At 47.9% G+C, this 23,279-nt stretch overlaps 1 protein-coding gene across 2 annotated transcripts in view; it reads right to left on the bottom strand.

Moving 5' to 3' along the window:
* Nucleotides 1-23,279, bottom strand: part of DNAAF9 (dynein axonemal assembly factor 9) — a 131,574-nt gene that overhangs the window by 37,568 nt on the left and 70,727 nt on the right. For both annotated transcript variants that reach the window (XM_062203933.1, XM_062203934.1), the window contains 8 exons: nt 22,755-22,842; nt 15,100-15,203; nt 9,482-9,628; nt 8,385-8,473; nt 7,877-7,978; nt 7,490-7,607; nt 4,392-4,480; nt 2,940-3,098 (listed from right to left, as the gene is read on the bottom strand). In XM_062203933.1, the coding sequence (XP_062059917.1) occupies nt 2,940-3,098; nt 4,392-4,480; nt 7,490-7,607; nt 7,877-7,978; nt 8,385-8,473; nt 9,482-9,628; nt 15,100-15,203; nt 22,755-22,842 (896 nt within the window). The remainder of the gene's footprint in view (nt 1-2,939; nt 3,099-4,391; nt 4,481-7,489; nt 7,608-7,876; nt 7,979-8,384; nt 8,474-9,481; nt 9,629-15,099; nt 15,204-22,754; nt 22,843-23,279) is intronic.

Raw genomic sequence — 23,279 nt, 5'->3', positions numbered from 1 at the left:
CAGGGAGCCCCAGTAGCGTATACCGACGGTTCTAAAACAGGAGTCGGTGCATATGTTGTTTCAGGATCTGTGCCAAAAACATTCCAATTCGCTACTAACTCCCCCCAGGTAACTGAACTTCTTATAGTTAACCAAGTCTTCTCTGATTTCCCCGGACCTGTCAATATTGTGTCTGATTCACGCTATGTGGTTAATTCTGTGTCTATCCTTGAGGCCGCAGGACTAGTCAATTCTTCATCCTCCGTAGCGACAGTTTTCCTCACCCTGCAAAAATCTATTTGGAATCGGTCTGCTCCTTTCTTTATTACTCATATTAGAGCTCATTCTTCCTTACCTGGACCCATGACCACAGGCAATGCTATAGCTGATCAAGCCACACGCCCCATTTGGATACTCCAATTTTCTTCCCCAGAAGAGCAGGCTATCCAGTTTCATTCAGAGTTCCATGTAAACGCAAAAACCCTTGCCGCCAAATTCGGTCTTTCTCGTGCTGCCGCTCGCGATATTGTTCGCCATTGTGCCGCATGCCCTACTTTAACCCCTGTGCCTTCGGTGGGGGTTAATCCCCGAGGATTACTACCAGGACATATCTGGCAGATGGATGTCACCCACATATCCGAGTTTGGGACCTTAAAGTATGTTCATGTGTCAGTTGACACCTGTTCCCAAGTAATTTTTGCTTCTCTGGAGACGGGTGAGCGTACCACCCATGTCATTAATCACTGCCTTGCTGCATGGGCAGCCTGGGGCAAACCAAAAACTTTAAAAACAGATAATGGTCCTGCATACACAAGTAAATCATTCCAAGATTTCTGCACCCGTATGCAGGTACAACATAAAACTGGAATCCCTTATAACCCTCAGGGACAGGCCATAATTGAAAGGGCTCATCGAACCCTCAAGGCTTTTCTCTTAAAACAAAAGGAGGGAATTGCCACGGGCAAAACCCCTCGAATGCGCCTCTCCCTTGCACTGTTTACTATAAACTTTTTGAATTTGACAGATCATTCTATGTCCCCCGCTGAGAGACACATGTTAAAGGAGCCATCTTCACGAGGCTATGTCCGTTGGAAAGATGTCCTCACGGGAAAGTGGTACGGCCCGGATCCGGTATTATGCTGGAACCGAGGCGCGGTCTGTGTCTTCCCACAGGAATCTGGAAGAGAACCTCTCTGGATACCGGAAAGATTGGTCAGAAAAACAGCCCCGCCGCCACAAGATACACCTCTATCACCTACGGACGACATCTCCCCCGAGATAACCGAGATTACCACGCTCTCACAGGACGACAAATTGCAACAAAACAACGAGACGTCCCTGTGTACTTCGCTGGGTGAGCTCCTTCATCAACAACAAGTTGGAGAGCGTCAGACATCAGTTCCGCGCGGCAGCGTATGCTGCTCTCCATCACCGTGATCCGGATGCATATGCCATGCTGGCTCGCATGACTTATGACCGGGTCCATACCAGCGATTAAAACCCTCGTCCCCCCATCCCTACTCACGCCTCACATATGGACAATGCCTCCATCAGGCACACACCTTCCTCGAGTTGTCTTGTTCCCCCTCTCATTCATTGGGCTGTATCACCCATCCCTGACGGGGAGCGAAAACTGGGTATGCGAGACCAAAGGTACTGCAGCAGGAGTCCACCCGGGGGTTCCGGGGGTCCTGGGAGAGCATATGCATATGCATGCAGGTTCAATTCCCAGCCTGCCCCAGCAAAAGGGAATAAAAACTGATCCCTAACGGAGACATCAGGGGTTGTGGCCAGGCCCTTGAAGTTCCGTAACTAACGGATCACAAGCACGCTGGGTATGCACCTCTACTCTCTGCCTAGTAAATATTCTCCCGGCCCTCATGAGCCAGGGCCGTCGGGGATGTGATTTGTGCAAAAACAAAAGGAGGGAGATGTAGGGAACCAGACCGGAGGAACCGTGCCCCTAAGATGGCGCCGACTCCCTGCTTCCGGGTTCTTCCTCATCTCAGGGAGTTCCCGCTCTTGCTCGCTCCTTCCCGCCTTAGATTTCCCGCTCTAGCTCGCTCCTTCCCGCCTTGCCACGAGATTGTCCTATCCCCGCGCTTCTAGCCTATCACCTGATTTGTGACGTGTATTGTGCATATAAACCCTTGCTACGCGGGTGTAAGAGAAGTTCCTGCCCAGAAGAGATCGAAGCTGGATCTCCTGCTTGCCGAGCAATAAAGGAACCCCGTGCAAAGTGTTCGGTCTCTGTCTCTTGCTGGACGAGGACGGCGCCGAGCACCCCTGGACCCAGGTGGTAATGGGCCTGCAAGAGGCTCCTCCCTGGAAGGCTTTAGAACAGGTGAGGGAAACTCCTTTCAGTCATGGTCTCCTGGAACAGCTACACAGGCTGTCAGTCTTGCCCTCCCACACACACCTCCAAGATAATCCTGCTTACACAGGGACATCACCAGTTAGTCGGCCTACAATCACTATCCTGCACATAGCCATGAAGAGGGTACTCCTTATCCAACAGACTGTTCACATTCCTCAGGTCCCAGGAAACCCTCCTGGGCCAGCCTAGGAGCATGGCAGGGCTGGAGATCACAGAATGTAGGGGCCACCTCTGCAATGCCACAGGAGACAGGACTGAAACTGATGGGGTTCCATTACCCAGGTGGTGAATGAAGAGGCACAGAGTCTACTATTGCTACAAGGATTATCAAAGAACCTGGTCCAAATTCCCTACTTGCCCACCTGTTGGAGACATGAGGATGTTGAAGCCAAACTGAAAACTGTGTGCAAGCTACATCTGCCACTTCAGGCCACGCAACAGCAAGAGGATCATTGCTAGGGTAACATGGACACTGTTCCTGCCACATGGAATGTGTTCTGTGCCACAGGCTTGCTACACTTGAACTAAAGTAATGGCGAAGTAACCATCCTGACTCAACTACCCCCAGATTTCCAGCACTCACCCTTGTAATACCACCAGCAGCCTGGTCTTCTTGCGGATGTAAGCCGACTGGCGGGCAGAACGGTTCTGTTGGGCCTCCAGGGCACTGGAAAGGTATCTCTGGAAGTGGGCAGCATGGAAACACTCAGAGCTGTCCATGATCTGGCGGTACACCATCCACCTGGAGAGGGCAAAGGCAGTCTCAGCAAGGGGGCCACCTGAAGGCCCGGCCCCACAGGCTCGGCCCAGGACTCCAGTGTGGCCAGTGTTCCCAAGGTCTTACTGCCCAGTCAGTTTGTACAGGAGAAGTAATCCCGGCACCATGGGAAAAGGCAGAGGGCACTGGCTGAGTGCCCAGGGTCCTGGGAACACCATCATGGGGGCTCTCCTGGAAGGAAATCCCTTGACACGGGGAGAAAGGCCAGGTAAGCACCTGACCAACAACTTCAGAGGTAAGAAAGGCTCCTTCTGTCCCAGCAGCCACTTCCTGTAATAAAATGGCTTCAGTCTGTGGTCAATAAAATTCTTGTAAAGAGTTAAGCAATGGTGAAGAATTCGGAATGTTTATGGAACAAAAAGCACTGGACATGAGGAATTGGTTAGCCATTAAGTACTTACTAAACAAGGCCTAATATTTTCCTAGCATCAACCCACAATTTGCCCCCTACTACCACAAGCTCCGTCACTACCCTCCCAAGCCTCTAGGCAATTTTTGTCTTCTCAGTTCCTTGGTGGCCTCCTGCAGGATGCCTTCCTCTGTGGTACACTGACTGATTAGATATTAACTGCCTGGTTCCATCAGCAACAGCTGTTTAATAATCTGCCAGTCAGGTGGAAGTGATGGATGAATGGTTTTCTCAATTTCACCTGAGCCAACACAATATTCCAGCTGTATCTGAATTTGTGCAGTCCCCTTGTGGTCATGGAAGGACCACTGTATCTTCCACCTGCCAAGTTCTTATAACCACCATGACCCTAACTTTCCCTGCTAACCAGGCATACTGTTGGGCCTTTGCACTTGTTGGTCCTGCTCCTGCTACAGTGCTCTGCTCCAGATATCCACATGGTTCATTCTCTTATTTCTTCAGGTCTTTGCTCACCTTCTCAGTGAGGTCTTCCCTGAGCATCCAATTCAAAACTAGAATCCCACTCCCTGTCCTGCACTTTCTATATCCTTCTCTGCTTTACTCTCTCCACGGCTAAATCACTATATTTTTCTTATCTGATGGTTTGTCTTCCTAAATTAGAATGTAGGCTCCATCAGAGATTTCCTTGTCTGTTTTACTTCTCACACTCAGAGCAATGCCCAGCATATAGGAAGCCCAGCACAGTGTGTTGTTAACTGAGTGGATGGATGGTTATGCTGCTGACACCAGGCACTCCAAAGATCAGTCCATGTCTGAGGTTTCCCAGTGCCAAGGCAATGCAGCCACAGAATCCCTTTCCCCAAAGCAAAGCCAGCAACCATACTAACCTGCCATATTCCTTATGCAGAGTGACCAGAAAAGCACAGAGCTCATTAGCATGACAACCCGGGAGGCCGGTTACAATGCTGATAATAACCTACATGAAAGAAAAGTCACATGGGTTTGCAATTCAACTGAGAGGCAGCATTGTGAAAGAGGGTGAGAGAACTTATTTCTGAAGCCAGGCTCTGTGGATTTGAACCACTAGCTGTGACCATGGGTCAGTGACAGAGCCAGCTTTATTAATTTAAATTTATTTTATCAAGATTTATTTATTTATTTTAAAGTCAGAGTGACAGACAGACAGGGAGAGACAGAGAGAGAGAGTGATCTTCCATCCATTGTTTCAGTCCCCAATCTGGGCCAGCGTGAAGCCAGGAGCAGGGAGTTTCTTCCAGGTCTCCCAAGTGGGTGAAGGGGCCCAAGGACTTGGGCCATCTTCTGCTGCTTTCCCAGGTACATTAGCAAGGAGTGGGATCTTAAGTGGCGCAGCAGGGACATGACCTGGTGCCCGTATAGGATGCTTGCATCGCAGGCAGCAGTTTAACCTGTTACGCCACAATGCTGGCTCCCAGAGCGTACTTTATAAGGTGGGTGTGAGGGTTAACAGGGTTAACACAGCTAAGGTGCTTGGAACAGTGCCTGACACTTAGCAAACACTATATAGAACGTGGTGTTACTTCTCTAATTTCCATGTAGGAGGTTGTGAATACATGGTTAAAATACAATGCATTTAAGCAGCCTACTTGCTTGACATCACAAATATCTTTCGTAAAGCAGATATTATTATGACTTATTTCCAACAATAACACTCCTTAGGAAAATACTGAGCAGAAAGGAGGTCTGGGATGAAAATGCCTTGGGCTACACAGCACTGGGGATGTTTCTGCCTGGCTGCTCATGCCCTCCAAGATACATGGCCTGGGCTGAGTTGAAACTCACTATGCACTGAAAGCTCTTCTGATTCTCCAGGAGAAGAGGAGCCAGCTGGCCTAACCTTATTATGCGACCACACGAAACCAGGCTCCTCCTCAGAAGATATTTCAAAGCAGGGTAAGACATTCACTGAACAAGAAGGGGTGAAGCAGAGGAGGGCAGGGATCATGCAACCACTGAAGGACACAGCCCAGCAAGAGCCTCTGTGGTTTGCACAATTCACAGGCAGCACTGGTCGCCTGAGCTGATCACATCAGCACAGACAGCTGTGGATCCTGCTGCTTCTGTGGGAACCAGCGGCTCTCCCTCCTTCCCTCTGACCCCGGTCTCTACGTTGCATCCCTCCCTGCACCCCGGGGCACTACCCCCTAACGGACGTTCTGTTTCTCCTCCTCACACCTAGCTTTCCCCACCGTGGTTCTTAGTCCTCAGTGTCCTGGTCTCAGCCCCGCAGATCACAGCACGCGCACACAGCCAGGGGCTCTCTTATTCAGGACAGTCCTGTGCCATCTCATCAGTAACATATAATAAGCAGGTATTCTCAGGCTTGTTATACTCTTGCCTAAGGGAACAATGATGTTTCTAATTGCTCAGGGCTTCTTTTCCTCTCCTTTGATTTTTTTTTTTTTTTTTAAGATTTTAAAATTTTATTTGAGGCTGGCGCCACAGCTCACTTAGCTAATCATCTGCCTGCAGCGCTGGCACCCCAGGTTCTAGTCCCAGTCGGGGCGCCGGATTCTGTCCCGGTTGCTCCTCTTCCAGTCCAGCTCTCTGCTGTGGCCAGGGAGTGCAGTGGAGGATGGCCCAAGTGCTTGGGCCCTGCACCCGCATGGGAGACTAGGAGGAAGCACCTGGCTCCTGGCTTTGGATCAGCGTAGCGCATGGGCTGTGGCAGCCATTTGGGGGGTGAACCAATGGAAAAGGAAGACCTTTCTCTCTGTCTCTCTCTCTCTCACTGTCTAACTCTGCCTGTCCAAAAAAAAATTTTTATTTGAAAAGTCAGAGAGAAAGAGAAGGAGAGACAGAGAGATAAAGATCATCCATTCACTGGTTCACTCTCCAGATGGCTACAACAGCCAAGGCTAAGCCAGGCCCAAGCCAGGAGTTTCTTTCTTGGTCTCGCACATGGGTGGCAAGGGCCCAAACCCTTGGGCCATCCTCCACTGCTTTTCCAAGCCATCAGCAGGGAGTTATATTTGCAGTAGAGCAGCTAGGACTACAACCAGGACCCATTCAGGGATGCCCACGTTGCAGGCAGTGCCTTTACCGGCTATACCACAATGCCCAGGCCCTCTTTTTCCTCTCATAACTGAGCGTCACCTAGATTTGCACAGAAATAAATGCCTTCTTTCAGTCTATTATGGCATATGACTCTGAAGGAATAGTGGGGTGGAGGTCAAGAAGAGGGAAGCATGAAGTGGGAGTGGATTAAAATTCTCTCTGTGGCGGAGGGGGTGGCTGTGTGGCCTAGCAGGTTAAACCACCCACATCCCATACTGGAGTGCTGCCGGTTTGTCTTGGCTACTCCACTTATGATCCATCTTTCTGTTAATGAGCCTGGAAAACAGTAGATGATGGCCCACATACTTGGGTCCCTGCCTCCCATGCAGGAGACCGACATGGAGTTCCTGGCTCCTGGCTTTGGCTTTACCCTGCCCTGTCTGTTGTGGCCTTTTGAGGAGTGAACCAGTGTATAGACAATCTCTCTCTTGGACAATCTCTCTCTGTTGCTCTGCTTTTTAAATAAATAAATCCTTAAAAATATTTGCTCTTGGGAAGACAATGTTTATAAAGTATCACCTTACCCCAGTTATCCCAGGAGGGCTCAGTGACAAGGGTACCATTGCCCTTGTTAAGCACAATGTATCAAGCCCTGTCAGTAATGTCCTTGTTACAAACAGAAAGAGCTGGTGGCATAAGAACACTGAGCACGAGTTTAAAAGACCTGGAGAAGCAAGACACCACGGCTTTGCCTCTGTCATGGATTTGGCCTGACAGTCATTGTGTAGTATGGGTTTCATGTTTTATCGTGACATCAGTATCCAAGGAGGTGGAGAGTCATAGACTAGACTCCACCTGAGTTCTTTGTTTTAGCTGACACAAAGATCCAAGGGCAGGCTCTCAGGATTTTCTTCCTATGAGTGGCAGCGTATCTGGTGGGTTCCTCTACCTTGTCACTCTCTGCTTTGTGAGCAGGGCTGACTTCAGCTTTCTGCAGCAGGACTGGAAGATGGGTCCGCATCACGGGCTCCCGACTAATGCTGCTGATGGCAAAATGCTGGAGAAACCTAGAAAACCAAGACAAAGCTATTGTGTTATCACCACCAGTCTTGCCTGCACGTCCCATTCACATGAAAAACTTCTTTACTGCTGAAAAATAAATTTTAGAGAGATCTTCCCTAGAGAAGAACAATGTGCATGGTGTGTCACTACTATCTTTTACAATAATCCCTAGGCAGCTTGAAGAAAAAGGAACTTAGAAAAGACCAACATGGAGGTGTCTGACATTTCAAAAGCCAGAACATTAAATATCTAAAACCAGACAGCCAACGCTCACCAGTCCAGCTCTGGGAGTTTGGCTGCGAGCAGCTTTAGAGAACTCCGCTTCTCCCCGGCAGGATGGCTCAGGACACCGAAGAGCTTCTGTGCACTGCAGTGTCTGGAACATCAAAGGCTCACCGATTAGAACTCTGTCTCCCTGGGGCAGGCACACTGTGCGCAGCTTGTTCTGATGCTTTCAGGCTGGAGTCTCGTGACAGAGTGTACTCTTCCAAAACAAGCATCTCACTGACTTACAACAAAATGCAGCCTTAGTGCATGATGCCCAACAGGACGGCTGGCCTGAAAACACTTGACAGTCCTGTGAGTTTCTGAGTACTGGAGGGTTTTCTCTCTCGTCTTCTATTTTCCCCCAGGGCCCTAGCTACCTGCAAGCTGGCAGCACTGCAATGACTGTGTTGGCTCTTTCAGATGCCAAGGCTCCTGTGTTACATAACACGAGTCATCCTGCAGCGAGCACACCCACAAAGCTGGGGGAAGCAAGCACACTCAAGGCAGTCACTTACATTCTCTTTTGTTCCACAGATAATCCATCTTCCTGGATCACTTTTAAAGAGAGCCCTGAGTTATCCTGCTGTTGCCAGGGGGAGAAGACCTAAACAAAACAATTTGAGCAAAGAACACTTTAAACTCAACAACAGGATATGGAACCCACATGGGGATTTGAATCTAGACTATTCGTGCAGAAAAAAACGACTGCAACAAACAAGCCTGCTTCAAAATTAGAGGCCTGAAGCAATTTTGCTCTGTATTTTTCAAAATCAGAATGCCCCTCTGGGCTCCTCTCCCCCAGAGACTGCTCCTCCCGAGGTCAGGAGTGTGGAGGATGGTGTCGATGTTCGGTAGCACTGCTCTGGAAGCAGGGACATGTATCCCTTCTCTAGCCACAAGGCCAGCCAGACAGGAATGCTTCAAGCAAATCCTGCCCAAAGGCAGAGGGATGGCTGAAGAGAATCTAAGGGGCTGTCTCTAGGTTCCCAGGTTCAGAGGACAAGCACAGGAAGCAGGAAGGGCTGAGAAGCCACTCTGCAGTCAAGGTCCGCTCAGCTTCTCAGTGCTCTGAGTCTGTGCTAAGGAAGGGACACTGCCCCCTTACAAGCTGCTGTAGTCCTACCCTTCCACAAATGCCCGCCAGTCCTGAGGCTGGCCATCAGCTTGGCTTTGGCTACCGCTTAGTCTCTCGGAGTGAGTCATACATTTCATGGTAAGCCCCCTCTCATACAAGCTGTGTTGAGCAGCTAATTTAATGTGCTGCTAACTGAGTGGGACCATTTGCAGGGACAAGGACTGAGAACCAAGGCACAGCATGGGGTGGAGTAGAGAGTTCTAATCCAGGACACAGAGCCCAACAGAGCTAAAATGGAAATACGTCTAATTTAAAGGGGACAGGAGACTTTTTCTTACAGGCTTTTTAGGCTTTTGCTGAGTTTCTTTAGGCTCTCACCTCTCTTTGGCAAGACCACCATTCTAAAACCCACAGAGATCAGAAGTAGTCACTCCCCACCAGCAGCCCTGCTCCCCTCACTGCCAGTCCTGATTACTGCCTTACCACCTAAACTGCTGGGGGGAAGCACCTGTTATGCTGAGTAATAATTGATATTACCTCTGAGTAAAATGCTTGGTATATCTTTGATTTGGGGAAAAGGGTAATCATCAGGAAATTGTGTGATCCATGAAAGTAAACTGGGAGATGAGGAAGCAATGAGCTTTTGAAGTCTATGAGAAGGGCAGCAACGACACTGGTAGAATCCTGAGGAGAAAAAGAGGGAGCATCAGCAAAGCCATCTGCATGCTTGCACCCTTCCCAAGTACACAGGGTCCGCTTTGGTGCAGCTAATTTCACATTTTGTGGTTTGCTCAGCTTCTGTAATAGATGCACTTTCTAATACCTAGTTACAAAGAGATATGGGAAATACAAGGACTTTCTTCCTAAATGGAAAGCTTCATCCCAGAATTCCTTCTAGGGTGTTAATCCCTTATCAGGTACATTTTCTTCCACTCTGTTTATTTCTCATACTCTTTTTAAAAAATTAATTTATTTACTTGAATGTCAGAATTATATACAGAGATATTCCATCCACTGGTTCATTCTCCAGATAGCCACAACAACCAGGGCTGGGCCAGGCTGAGGCCAGGAGCCAGGAGCTTCTTCCAGGTCTCCCACATTGGCGGCAGGGGCCCAAGAAGTTGGGCCATCTCCCACTGATTTTTGCAGGCCACCAGCAGGGAGCTGGATCAGAAACGGAGCAGCCAGGACTCAAACCAATGTCCATATGGGATACTGGGTTCACGCCACATTGTAGGTAGCAGCTTAGCTGCTACCCCACAATGCTGACCCCTCTCCCACACTCTACTGGAAAGTTTTGAATTTTCCAATTTATGTATTTTTTCTTTTGCTGTTTATGCTTCTGGTGTCACATCGAAGAAATCACTGCTGAATCCAATGTCATGAACATCTTCTAAGTTTTCTTCTTAGAGTCTATTTTTAGATTTTACAGTTAGGTTTCTGACCCATTTTAAATGAATTTTTGTATTTAGCACAAGGTAAGCTATTCAGCATAAGGTAAGCATCCAATAGCATTTTTTTTTTCTTTTTTGGTTTGTATGTATCCAGTTTTCCCAGAACCATTTGTTGAAAGGACTCCTTTCCTCTCTGAATAAGGTTTTGGCATCTTTGATGAAAATCATTTAACCACATATGCAAGGTGTTTTTTGTTTGTTTTTTAAGATTTATTTATTTATTTGAGAGGCAGAGTTGCAGACAGAGAAAGGGAAAGACAGAGAGAGGTCTTCCACCCACTGGTTCACTCCTAAAATGACTGCAACGGCTGCAGCTGGGCTGATCTGAAGTCAGGAGCCAGGAGCTTCTTCCTGGTCTCCCACGTGGGTGCAGGGGCCCAAGGACTTGGGTTATCTTTCACTGCTTTCCCAGGCCACTAGCAGAGAGCTGAATTGGAAGAGGAGCATCCAAGACAAACTGGCGCCCATATGGGATGCTGGTGCTGCAGGTGGAGGCTTAACCTACCACGTCACAGTGCCTACCCCATATCCAAGGGTTTATTTCTGGTCTCTCCATTCTAGTCCAGTGATTTGTATGTCTGACCTTATGTCAGTACCACACTATTAGGTCACTGGAACTTTGGAGTAAGTTTAGAAATCACCAAGTGTGCATCCTCCAACTTTATTTTCCTTTTTAAAAACTGTTTTGGCTGATTGGAATTCCTTGAGATTCCACATGAATTTTAGGATTGGTTTTCCTACTTCTGTCAAAAATGCCACTGGGGGTGCTGGCACTGTGTCGTAGCAGGTTAAATCCCTGGCCTGAAGTGCCGGCATCCCATATGGGCACCAGTTCTAGTCCCGGCTGCTCCTCTTCTGATCCAGCTCTCTGCTATGGCCTGGGAAAGCAGTATACGATGGCCCAAGTCCTTGGGTCCCTGCACCCACATGGGAGACCCAGAGGAAGCTCCTGGCTCCTGGCTTCGGATCGACACAGCTCCGACCATTGTGGCCATCTGGGGAGTGAACCAGTGAATGGAAGACCTCTCTCTCTGTCTCTTCCTCTCTCTGTAACTTTTTATTTCAAATAAATATAATAAATCTTTTTTAAAAAGCCATTGGGATTTTGACATGAATTGCAGTGAAATCTAAAGACTGCTTTAGAATTTTTGGGCAGTATTTCTTCTGATCTATATGAGTGTCTTTCTATATATAGGTTGCCTCTACTTTTTCAGTAACTATAGTTTTCAGTGTACACATCTTTCACCTTCTTGGTTACATTTATTTTTAAGTATCTTACTACTTTTTAAATGATTTGAGAGGCTGGTGCTGTGGCGCAGTGGGTTAAAGCCCTGGCCTGAGGCGCTGGCATCCCAAGTGGGCACCAGTTCTAGTCCCGGCTGCTCCTCTTCCGATCCAGCTCTCTGCTATGGCCTGGGAAAGCAATGGAAGATGGCCCAAGTCCTTGGGCCCCTGCACCTATGTGGGAGACCCAGAAGAGGCTCCTGGCTCCTGGCTTCGGATCGGCATGGCTCTGGCCATTGGGGCCATCTGGGGAGTGGACCAGCAGATTGAACACCTCTCTCTCTGACTCTACCTCTCTCTGTAACTCTTTCAAATAAAATCTTTAAAAGATTTATTTGAAACACAGAGGTATAGAAAGAGAGAGAAACAGAGAGAGAGAGAGAGATCTTCCATCTGCTGGTTCACTCCTCAAATGGCCACATTAACCAGGGCTGGGCCAGGTTGAAGCCAAGAGCCCAGTAATCCATCTGGGTCTCCCACATGGTTAGAAGGGACCCAAGCACATGGGCACTCCTCTACTGTTCTCCCAGTCACATTAGCAGAGGGCTGGATCAGAAATGGAGCAGCCAGGACTCAAACCAGTGCTTATGTGGAGTACCAGCATCACAGGTGGTGGGTCAACCCACGGCACCACAATGCCGGCCCCTGGTATTTAAAGATTTATTTATTTGAAAGGCAGAGTTGAGAGAGAGAGAGAGAGAGAGAGAGAGAGAGAGAGAGAGAGAGAGAGAGAGATTATCTCCTATCTAGGGGTTCACATCCCAGCTGTCCACAATCATTGACACTGGGCCATGACCCAATCCAGATTTCCCACTTAGGTGTCCATTACCCAACCATTTGAGCCATTCTACTGCTTCCCTGGGTCTGTGTTAACAGGAAGCTAGAAGTTAGGAGTTGGAGACGGGTATCAAAACCCAGGCATTCTGATAAGCGACATGGGCATCCTAACTGCTAGGCCTAATGCCTGCCCTTGCCTTTTATTTTTGAAACAGTTTTTAGAGTTATACAATACTAAATAGTCTGATAAATTCCATGAAATAACCATATGGGGCTGAAATTGTGGCATAACAGGTTAAGCCACTGCCTGCAATGTCAGAATCCCATATGATGCCGGTTCAAGTATCAGCTGCTCCACTCTCTATCCAGCTCCCTGCTAATGCACCTGGGAAAGCAGCAGAAGATGGCCCAACTCCTTGGGTTCCTGCCATCATGTGGGAGATGGGTTTCCAGGCTCCTAGCTTCAGTGTGGCCCAGCCCTGGTTCTTGCTATCATTTGGAAAGTGAACCAGCAGATGAAAGATCTGTGTGTGTGTGTGTGTGTTTAACTCTTTCAAATAAATATTTTTTTAAAGTCCATACAATGGAATACACTTAGCAATAAAGAGGAACCAACTATTAAGCTACACAGTAATGCAGTTGGTTCTACAAGTCATCATGCTGAGTGGAAAATGTCAGACTTAAAGGGTATGAAATATAGATGTTCATTATATAACATTGTAGATAAGGCAAACTGATCCACAGTGACAAAAAGCTAGTCAGTGGTTGTCTGAAACCATGAGTGGGAAGAATGATGATGGGCAACAGGGCATGAGGAACGTTTTTGGGGTGAAGAAACTCATCTATGTTGATTGTGATAGTAGTTTCATGAATATATACAACTGTTCATGCTTCAGACATAATTAATTGTATTTGAAATATATTATCAGCAAAAAACATAAAGAATCATCATCAGGTGAGGGTGGGTGTTGCGGCACAGGTTAAGCCACTGCCTGGGACACCCATATGCTACATCAGAGTACCGGTTTGAGTTCTGGCTCCTTCACTTCTGATCCAGTTGCCTGATAATATACCTGGGAAGGCAGTGAATGATGTACTTGGGCCCCTGCCACCCTCATGAGAGACCTGGAAGAAGCTCCTGGCTCCTGGCTCCAGTCTGGCTCAGCCCTGGCTGTTGCACATTTGGGGAGTGAACCTGCAGAAGGAAGATCTCTCTCCCTCTCTTTCTCCATCACTATGCCTTTCAAATAAATAAATCCTAAAAAAAAAAAAAAAAAAAAAAAAAAAAACCCATATCATTAAGTGGTCAACTCTGACAAACTTTTACTTACAGAATTTCTAGTACTGTTTCTAAGCTTAGAAACTCTTCTTGCCCCTAAAGGTTTAACAGTTATTTTTAATTTTTAAACTCATTTTTAAAAGTATTTATTTATTTGAAAGGCAGAGACAGATACATAAAGAGATTTTCCATCCACTAATTCACTCCCCAAATAGCTCCAATAGCTGGAGCAGGGCCAAGCCTAAGCCAGGAGCCAGGAACTTAAATCTGGGTCTCCTATGGGGGTAGCAGGGACCCAGCTACTCAAGCAATCACCTGCACCTCCCAGGATATGCATTAGCAGGAAGCTGGAATTGGAAGCAGAGCCAGGACTTGAACCTAGGTACTCAGATATGGGATGCAGGCATCCCAAGCGGCATCAAAACTGCTGTGGAAATTTGAAAACATTTAGTTTTAATCTATCTGAAATTTGTTTTGATTTTTGGTAGGGGGTAAGAATCAATTTGTCCCTCAAATTGGCTAACTGATCATCCAGCATGCTGAAGACTCTAACCTAATACCAAAGTTGCCTGGTAGGTCTGCCTGCAGTTCCGCAGTCTTTAAGGCAGCACGCTCCATGTGGAAGAGACTTGCTCAGAGAATCCATATTCTGAGCTATCTGACCAACCCCCCCATCCAGTCTCTCTTGGCTCCCAGAGTCTGGCTCCGAGCCTTCGACCAGGCCAAGTGGAGAGGCCAAGTGTCACCTGAGAGCTGTTCCCTGGCCAGTGGAACAGGCTGGAGGAAACTCACAGTAGTCTTCCCCCTCTAAGGAGAAGCACTGGTACAGACTGGTGAACACAAAGAATGCTTCCGGGGGGCTGGAACTTTCATAGTGCTGACGTTAAGTCAGAGTGTAAGAGGGAAGGAGGGCTAAGCTCTCAGGGGGAAAGTTATTCTCCCTCTTTGGCCCATGATGATGGGCAAGTGGAGCCTTGTCCATGCCACAGGATGCAGCTTCTTCCAGTTTTCAAATGGGTGAACTTCAGTGTCCCTTGGCTGGAGGCCATTTATGAGGTGCCACTGGAGGCTTTCCTTAGCCTTCTTTCTGGTCTTCTTCAGGAAGACTGAATTGGACATGGGAAGCTGTTGGCCCTTCTGACACACAGCCCGTAACAGAGCAGTGAGGTGGAGGAGGCTTGCAAGAACTTTCCAAGTGCCTGGGCCTGTCACTGACCCTCCAGCCTGGCACCCCAGTGGCCATGCTGGTTCCTGATATCCCACTCCAGGCAGGAGAGGGGAGATGAGGCGTTATTGGCTTTCCCCTCACAACTGACAGTACCCTTCTGATCACTGAAACCATGGGCTGGTCAAACACCTACCCCATCATAGAAGGAAATGGAATTCATATGATCCTTGGAGATGATGATATTTCCATGATGACGATTAGAAAACAGAAGGCCACCAGTGAAGAAATGCACTTTCCCTAGAAGGAAAAGAGAGCTGGTCAGAGGTGCAGGGCAGGTACACAGGAAGGGCCACAAGAGACCTGTACCAACAGTACTTCCATCACAGAATTTGTATGCTGAATTCTGCGCTGTATGGAAGCCAAAGAGACCTCTCAGAGCCTTTGTGAGAAATGAGGTATCAGATGCAGCAGATAAAATTATTAGCCAATAGAGAAAGGCGAAATTCACATTCTCTTGCCACTGTGTACCAGGGAAACATGCTAAAAAAGACATGGGTGTGTCTGCTCCAGTTAGTTTATAGACTCTCAGTTCTTCTGCTTTGGCAGGAGCTGGCTCAGCCCTGAAGATATAACATCCTTCACTGAGGGCCAGAGGAGCACTAGGGTCTCAGCGGAAGGACTGGTGAGCCCAAGGGTCCTGGAGCCCAGAAAGAATGGCCCAGGCCACATTCTGGCCTCATTCCTCCTCAATGAAGTTACCCCTGGGATTCTTTACCTTCTAAAACCTTCAGCACCGGGGCCGGCACTGTGGTGTAGCAGGTTAAAGCCCTGGCCTGAAGCGCCAGCATCCCATATGGGCACCGGTTCTAGTCCCGGTTGCTCCTCTTCCAACCCAGCTCTCTGCTATGGACTGGGAAAGCAGTAGAAGATGGCCCAAGTCCTTGGGCCCCTGCACCCGCATGGGAGACCCAGAAGAAGCTCCTGGCTTCAGATTGGCGCAGCTCCGACCATTGCGGCCATCTGGGGAGTAAACCAGCAAATGGAAGACCTCTCTCTCTGTCTCTACCTCTCTCTGTAATGTTTTCAAATAAATAAAATAAAAATCTTTAAAAAAAAAAAATAAAACCTTGGGCCTGGCGCCGTGGCTCACTTGGTTAATCTTCCACCTGCGGCACCAGCATCCCATATGGGCACCGGGTTCTAGTCCCGGTCACTCCTCTTCCAGTCCAGCTCTCTGTTGTGGCCCGGGAGGGCAGTGGAAGATGGCCCAAGTGTTTGGGCTGTGCAACCGCATGGGAGACCAGGAGGAAGCACCTGGCTCCTGGCTTAGGATCGGCGCAGCACTGGCCGTAGCGGCCATTTGGAGATGAACCAACAGAAGGAAGACCTTTCTCTCTGTCTCTCTCTCTGTAACTCTACCTGTCAAATAAATAAATAAAATAAATAAAACTTCTAGCACCAGAATTTACTCTGTGATTCCAGCATCTCAACCTTTTAGCTCTCTCACTCCCAGTACCCCACTGCACTGTTCAGTGACCCTCCTACTGCTGTGTCTCACCGCCTACCACCAACCCCCTCAGAACTCATTAGGAATTTGACTTTTCATTCTCCAGAAAACCAGATACACAAATCAGTCCAGCCTGTGTGAAGATGGAACATTTATCACTGCTGGGGAAATGTTATGATACGATGGTGAGATGATTTTCGCTGTGATCTTGAGAGTGTATGAAACGTTCATAAGTGACTTAAAGTAACAAAGCCCTGGGGGCTGGGGCTGAGGCATAGTGGGTAAAGCCACTGCTTGTAGTGCCAGTATCCCAAATGGGCACCGGCTCAAGTCCTGGCTGCCCCACTTCTGATCCAGCTCTCTGCTATGGCCTGGGAAAGCAGTAGAGGATAGCCCAAGTGCTTGGGTTCCTGTACCCACATGGGAGACCCAGAAGAAGCTCTTAGCTCCTGGCTTCAGATTCGTGCAGCTCTGGCCATTGTGGCCAACTGTTCTTTTATTTAAATTTTTTTTTTTTTTAAATTTTTGACAGGCAGAGTGGACAGTGAGAGAGAGAGACAGAGAAAGGTCTTCCTTTTGCCGTTGGTTCACCCTCCAATGGCCGCCGCGGCAGCGCGCTGCGGCCGGCGCACCGCGCTGTTCCGATGGCAGGAGCCAGGTGCTTCTCCTGGTCTCCCATGGGGTGCAGGGCCCAAGGACTTGGGCCATCCTCCACTGCACTCCCGGGCCACAGCAGAGAGCTGGCCTGGAAGAGGGGCAACCGGGACAGGATCGGTGCCCTGACCGGGATTAGAACCCGGTGTGCCGGCGCCGCAAGGCGGAGGATTAGCCTAGTGAGCCGCGGCACCGGCTTTTTTTTTTTTTTTACTTGACTTTCAAACAAATAAATGCTACTCTAAGAAATCACACATTACTAGTGCGCTTGCGGGCCCTGGATGTGCTTCCTCAGTGGCAGCCCTTCCCTTCTGCCCCTGGTGAACTGACATCCTTAGTTCTATATAGTTTGCCACACTTTAATGCATCAATAAGCCATATACTAGTCTTCTTTGCTTTCCTTTGATAGAAATGGAATCCTAATCATGTGTTCTGTGATGAGCTTCCTTCCTTCCTCACTCTGTTCAGGAGAGGCATCCGCGTTGTTGTAGGAATATGTAGCTGCACCATTCCTTCATGCTCAACACTGGAGAGGACTTTGCTGTTTAAAGTATCCCTCGACAGACTCATGTGGCTATAGCAGAGGGTACAGAACGAAGGCAGCAGACAGTGGATGACATGAAGGGAGGGTGAGCTTGGTCACTAGAGTTCCAGCTTATGTCCACTGTCTCATGTGTAAATGGGACAAGCACCCTTGTTCCTTGTTGCTAATGCACCTGGGAAGGCAGAGAATGATGGCCCAAGTACTTGGGCCCCTGATGTCCATGTGGGAGATCCAGATAGAGTTCTTGGCTCCCGGTTTTGGCCTAGCCCAGCCCAGGCTATTGCAGTCTTTTAGGGAGTGAACTAGCAGATGGAAGATCTCTCTCACTGTCTCTCTTGCTCTGCCTTTCAAATAACTAAATTTTTTTTAAAAGATTTATTTTATTTGAAAGAGTTACAGAGAGAGGTAGAGACAGAGAGACAGAGAGAGGTTTACCATCTGCTGGTTCACTCCCCAAATGGCCATAATGGCCAGAGCTGAGCCAATCTGAAGCCAGGAGCCAGGAGCTTCCCCTGGGTCTCCTACATGGGTGCAGGGGCCCAAGGACCTGGGCCATCCTCTGCTGGCTTCCCAGGCACATTAGCAGGGAGTTGGATTGGAAGTGGAACAGCTGGACTCAAACTGGTGCCCATACAGGATGCCGGCACTGCAGCCGGGCTTTAACTCGCTGAGCCACGGCACCGGCTCCCAAATAACTAAATCTTAAAAAAACAAAACACTCTGGAATTTGTTAATCACAGAGAGAATGAAGGAGCTGCCTGAGTGCCAACCATTCCTTGAGGCCTATAGGAAACAGTAGAACACATATACACATGGCCTATTGATTTTCAACAACAGTACAAAGACAATTCAAAGAAGAAAGGAAAGTCTTTTCAACAACTGGTGCTGCAAAAACTGGATATTCGTATGTAAAACAATGACTGTCAGTACACAACTCACCCTGGAGATTCTGCCCACTCCCACCAGCCACACTAAGAAAAATCTCATACTTCACAGAGACACTGAGTAGAGGACTCAGGATTCTGTCTCAGTACAGGGACAACTAAATTCAACGCTACCCTGCTCCTGCTCAATGAAGCTTAAAAGACAGATGACATAATTACAAGAGAAAGATACTGAAAGTTACTGTAGGGGCTAGTGTTGTGGCTTAGTGGGTAAAGCCGCTGTCTGTGATGCCAGTATCCCACATGGGTGCTGGTTTGTATCCTGGCTGCCCCACTTTCCACCCAGTTCCCTACTGATGGCCTGGGAAAAGAAGCGAAAGATGGCTGAAGTCCTTGGGCCCCCCTGCTACCCACATAGAAGACCTGAATGAAGCTCCTGGATACTGGCTCCAGGCTTTGGCCTGGTCCATTTCTGGCCATCATGGCCATCAGGGGAGTGAACCAGTGGATGGAAGATCTTTCTGTCTGTCTCTCCCTCTCTCTGCCTGTCTCTCCCAATCTCTGCCTTTCAAATAAATAAGTCCTAAAAAAAAAAAAAAAAGAAGTTACTGTAATTTTTAACATGCATCCCATATGTTCAAGAAGCTAACAGAAAGATCAAACCATATTAATTTGACATATGAAAGACACAAAAAAGATCCAAATCAAACCTCTGGAGATGAAAAATATGTCTAAGAAAAAAAAAAATACAAAGCTGGTGCTGTGGTGTAGTAGGCTAAGCCTCTGCCTGTGGCACCGGCATCCCACATGAGTGCCGGTTCTAGTACTGGTGGCTGTTCTTTCTAATCCAGCTCCCTGCTGAAGGCCTGGGAAGGCAGTAGAAGATGGCCCAAGTTCTTGGGCCCCTGTACCCATGTGGGAGACCGGGAAGAAGCTCCTGGCTCCTGGCTTTGGATTGGCCCTGCTCTGGACATTACGGCCACTTGGGGAGTGAACCATGTGATGGAAGACCTTTCTCTCCGTAACGCTATCTTGTAAATAAATAAATAAAATCTTAAAAAAAAAAAAAAAAAAAAAAAAAAAAAAAAAAAAGATCAGAAGGCAGGAGCCAGGAGCTTCTTCCAGGTCTCCCACTCCCACGCGGGTACAGGGGTCCAAGGACTTGAGCTGTCCTCTACTGCTTTCCCAGGCCATAGCAGAGAGCTAGATTGGAAGGGGAGCAGCTGGGACTAGAACTGGCACCCATATGGGATGCCAGCATTGCAGGCCAGGGCATTAAGGTGCTGTGCCACAGCGCCGGCCCCAGCAGGCTAATTTTTAATTTGATAATTTTATATGGCCACGAATGATGTTCTAAATATCTAAATGGCCCTTTGCAGATAAAAGGTTCTCCATCCCTGCTCTGGGGATGGGAAAAGATAATCTGCAGACTTACCACGACACTAACAGGCACTGGATCTTCAGGATCCCTCACCTGTCCAATCTCTTTCCCAGGCCTTGAGGAGTGCCCCAATCAACATTTTATTTAAAGATTTTATTTATTTGAAAGGCAGAGTTACAGAGAAAGAGAAGAGAGAGAGAAAGAGAGAGAGAGAGAGAGGGAGAGAGAAAGAAGAGAGAAAGAGAGAGAGAGAGAGAGAGATCTTCCACCTACTGGTTCACTCCCCAAACAGCTGCAATGACCAGGACTCAGCCAGTCCAAAGCCAGGACCCAGCAGCTTCTTCCAGGTCTCCCACGTGGGTACAGGGGCCCAAGCACTTGGAGCATCCTCTGCTGCTTTCCCAGGTGCAATAGCAGGGATATGCATAGGAAGTGGAGCAGCTGGGACTCAAACCAGAGTCCATATGGGATGCTGGTGTCACAGGCAGCAGCTTTATTTGCTATGCCACAATGCCAGTCCCAACAGCCCTAATCATTTGGTATTATTTTCCTTTAAGAGAGTCCCTACATGGGCCAGCATTGTGGTGCAGTGAGTTAAGTCACCACCAGATCCCATATTGGAATGCTTGGTTCCCTGCCATCTACATGGGAGACCCAGACGAAGTTCCTGGCTCCTGACTTTACCCTGGCTCAACCCTGACCAAACTCTGACCATCAAGACCATCTGGGGAGTGAACCAGCAGATTGAAGATCTCTCTCCCTCTGCCTCTGTGTAACTCTGCCTTTCAAAAAAATAACAAAGCTCTTTGCTACAAAGGTGCAAATTAATTTTGGCAAATATTCTTGGCTAAATATTATAACTGGCTCAGGGATGGCAGAGCACAATCACCTCTGTGTTGTGCCTACAACCTGCTTTCAAAACACGATGCAATCTTGGCCCAGAGCTGGCAGCATGGTCATACAACCACGCCTTCAGTAAAGATTCCTAACTTCCAAGGCCGTACCAGAACCTGGTCAGGTAGCTCAGGCATGGTAACAAGAAACCCAGAAATCCCTGGGCTTTGTGTTTTGTATGAATGGAGGAGGAGAAGCTGAACCAGTGATCTGAGAACAGGGAGAGGAATTTGCCACTGGATAGAATATTTTCAACAGGAAGAACAAATCATCCACAAAGGGGATTTGCTTAGTAGAGGAATTTGTGAAGTAAGGCAGAACTCTTCCTCCACAAAAAAAGGCTATATTCAACAGGGAAAGAATAGGACTCAGAAGAAAATGTTATTTTGAGGAAGCCGAAAAGGAACACGGTGTGAATCCCTGTGAAGTCTGCGAGACCAAGCTTCCTGTCAATTTTGTATCAGCAGAAACACAGCCAGCTTGGACTGAAAGGGACAGAGAGTATACAAAATGAGACTGTTGGATCCCCAAAATTCCACTGGCAAGAATCAGCTAATAAAACTACTCAGCTACAACAGGGTGCTACCTTCCACTGAAAAGGAAGGCAATCAGAGGAGAGGCAGAAGCCCAGGAGGCACCGTTAGGAGCTGAGCCTGAGTGAAGCCCGGAGCTCAGAGGGTGGGACCAAGAGCAAAGGGGGCAGAGCAGAACACAGCTGCAGAGAATGTTTCAGGCCCTGGAACTTAATCAAGAACCAACGGCCTTTCATGAAAAAGCAAAGTGATTCAGAGGCTAGAACCAGAGCCCCGAGGGCAGAGCGGAGAATCACAGGAGATAATTCCCAGGCCTTAGTCTTAGTCTAAGTAAGGAACTGGAGTTTGCCCAGGTGGATTTCAAAGCTGCCCTAGGCTAGCGACTCCCTTTTACCTTCTATTTCCATTTTCCTTTTGTTTTTGACATGTATATAAAAACATGGCATATGAAATGTATATGCCAGTCCCACTTTGAATGTTGAGAGGCCTGAGGGCAGACAATTTGTCTCTTTAGTTCCACTGGTCCACATCCATTAACAAGAACTGTTCGGGGCCACCGCATGCAGCACTGGCCTCCCATATGGGTGCCGGTTCAAGTCCCGGCTGCTCCATTTCCAATCCAGCTCGCTGCTATGGCCTGGGAAAGCAGCAGAAGATGACCGAAGTCCTTGGGTGCCTGCAATTGTGTGGGAGACCCAGAAGAAGCTCCTGGCTCCTGGCTTCGGATCAGCCCAGCTCCAGCCATTGAGGCCATTTGGGGAGTGAACCAGTGGATGGAAGACCTCTCTCTCTGCCTCTGCCTCTGTAACTCCACCTTTCAAATAAAAAAAAAAAAAAAAAAAAAAAAAAAAAAAAAAAAAAAAAAAAACCTGTTCGGGAGATGTACTTGATAGATTACACTCCTGAGCCTCATCCACATGAGATTTAATAATTACAGGGTAAGATTTGGAATATTTGAACTCACGAGATTTAGGGCCTTGAACCATTGCCAAAATGGAATGAAACCCCTGGGAGGAGTGACGGTACATACACACGACAGCAAAACAGGGTCCGCAGTTAACAAGCAGAAGGAAGGACAGACCAACAATGGATAACCTGCTACTAAATCTGTGGTAATCTGTCATACAGCATTAGAAAACTAACCCAGGTTTTGTTTAGGTCCACAAATTCTATATCTGGAAATGCTGCTTTAGCCCATTCTGAGAGCAAACTTCACGTGGCAACAAGAGAAGCAGGTGCAATTCTGGGACCAGCCCTCTGCTTGTAAAACCAGCACAAACTTCTCATCTGCAGAGTGGGTGGATCAAAGGAGAAAAAGCTGTAGGAAAACACTTGTTCACCAGCCAGTCTTTTCAAATATCAGATGTATTATTAATCACAACACCCATGCTGACAATCCACAGATGAGGAATCCAGACACAGCCAAGGACAGGAAAGTCATAGCTGCTTACCCTCCTCAGGCCAGAACTGCAGATTGCTAGAATAGAGATATGCTCCTTCTCCTCCTGTTAGAAAACTGCCCAGGAAAAACTCATCCTCCTTTAAAAAGAACAAAAAAGAAACCGAAAAAGCACGTGATTTATAGCATAAATACCCAGAGAATCAAAAGTCCTGCTCAATTTTATCTGTCTATAAAGTTGAGTCAAACTCACTATGCCCAACACACTCCATGGCCTCTGCTGCTGCCCAGCTCTTTGTGAGTTCCTGGCGCCCCTGATTTATGCTGGGACAGGGAAGGCAAAGGTCTTCTCTGAGTCCAGGCACCAGAGCCCGTGGTGCTTGTGCACATGCCAGGGCATTCATTTCCTCTGTGAAATCAGGCAGCCGCTCCTTGGCATAGAGCTTTGATCTCTCATTTCCACACACCTAGACCAATTTGGGATTTCAATAGCTTTCAATAGCACTGGGAGATTTTTTTTTCTTTTTTTTTTTTTTTTAAGATTTATTTTTTATTTGAAGTCAAGACACAGTGACAG

Source organism: Lepus europaeus, chromosome 10 (assembly GCF_033115175.1).
Source record: "Lepus europaeus isolate LE1 chromosome 10, mLepTim1.pri, whole genome shotgun sequence".
In the NCBI taxonomy this organism is placed as follows: Eukaryota; Metazoa; Chordata; class Mammalia; order Lagomorpha; family Leporidae; genus Lepus; species Lepus europaeus.
Note: the sequence above shows the minus strand (reverse complement) of the source record. Positions and strands in the feature narration are given on the sequence as shown.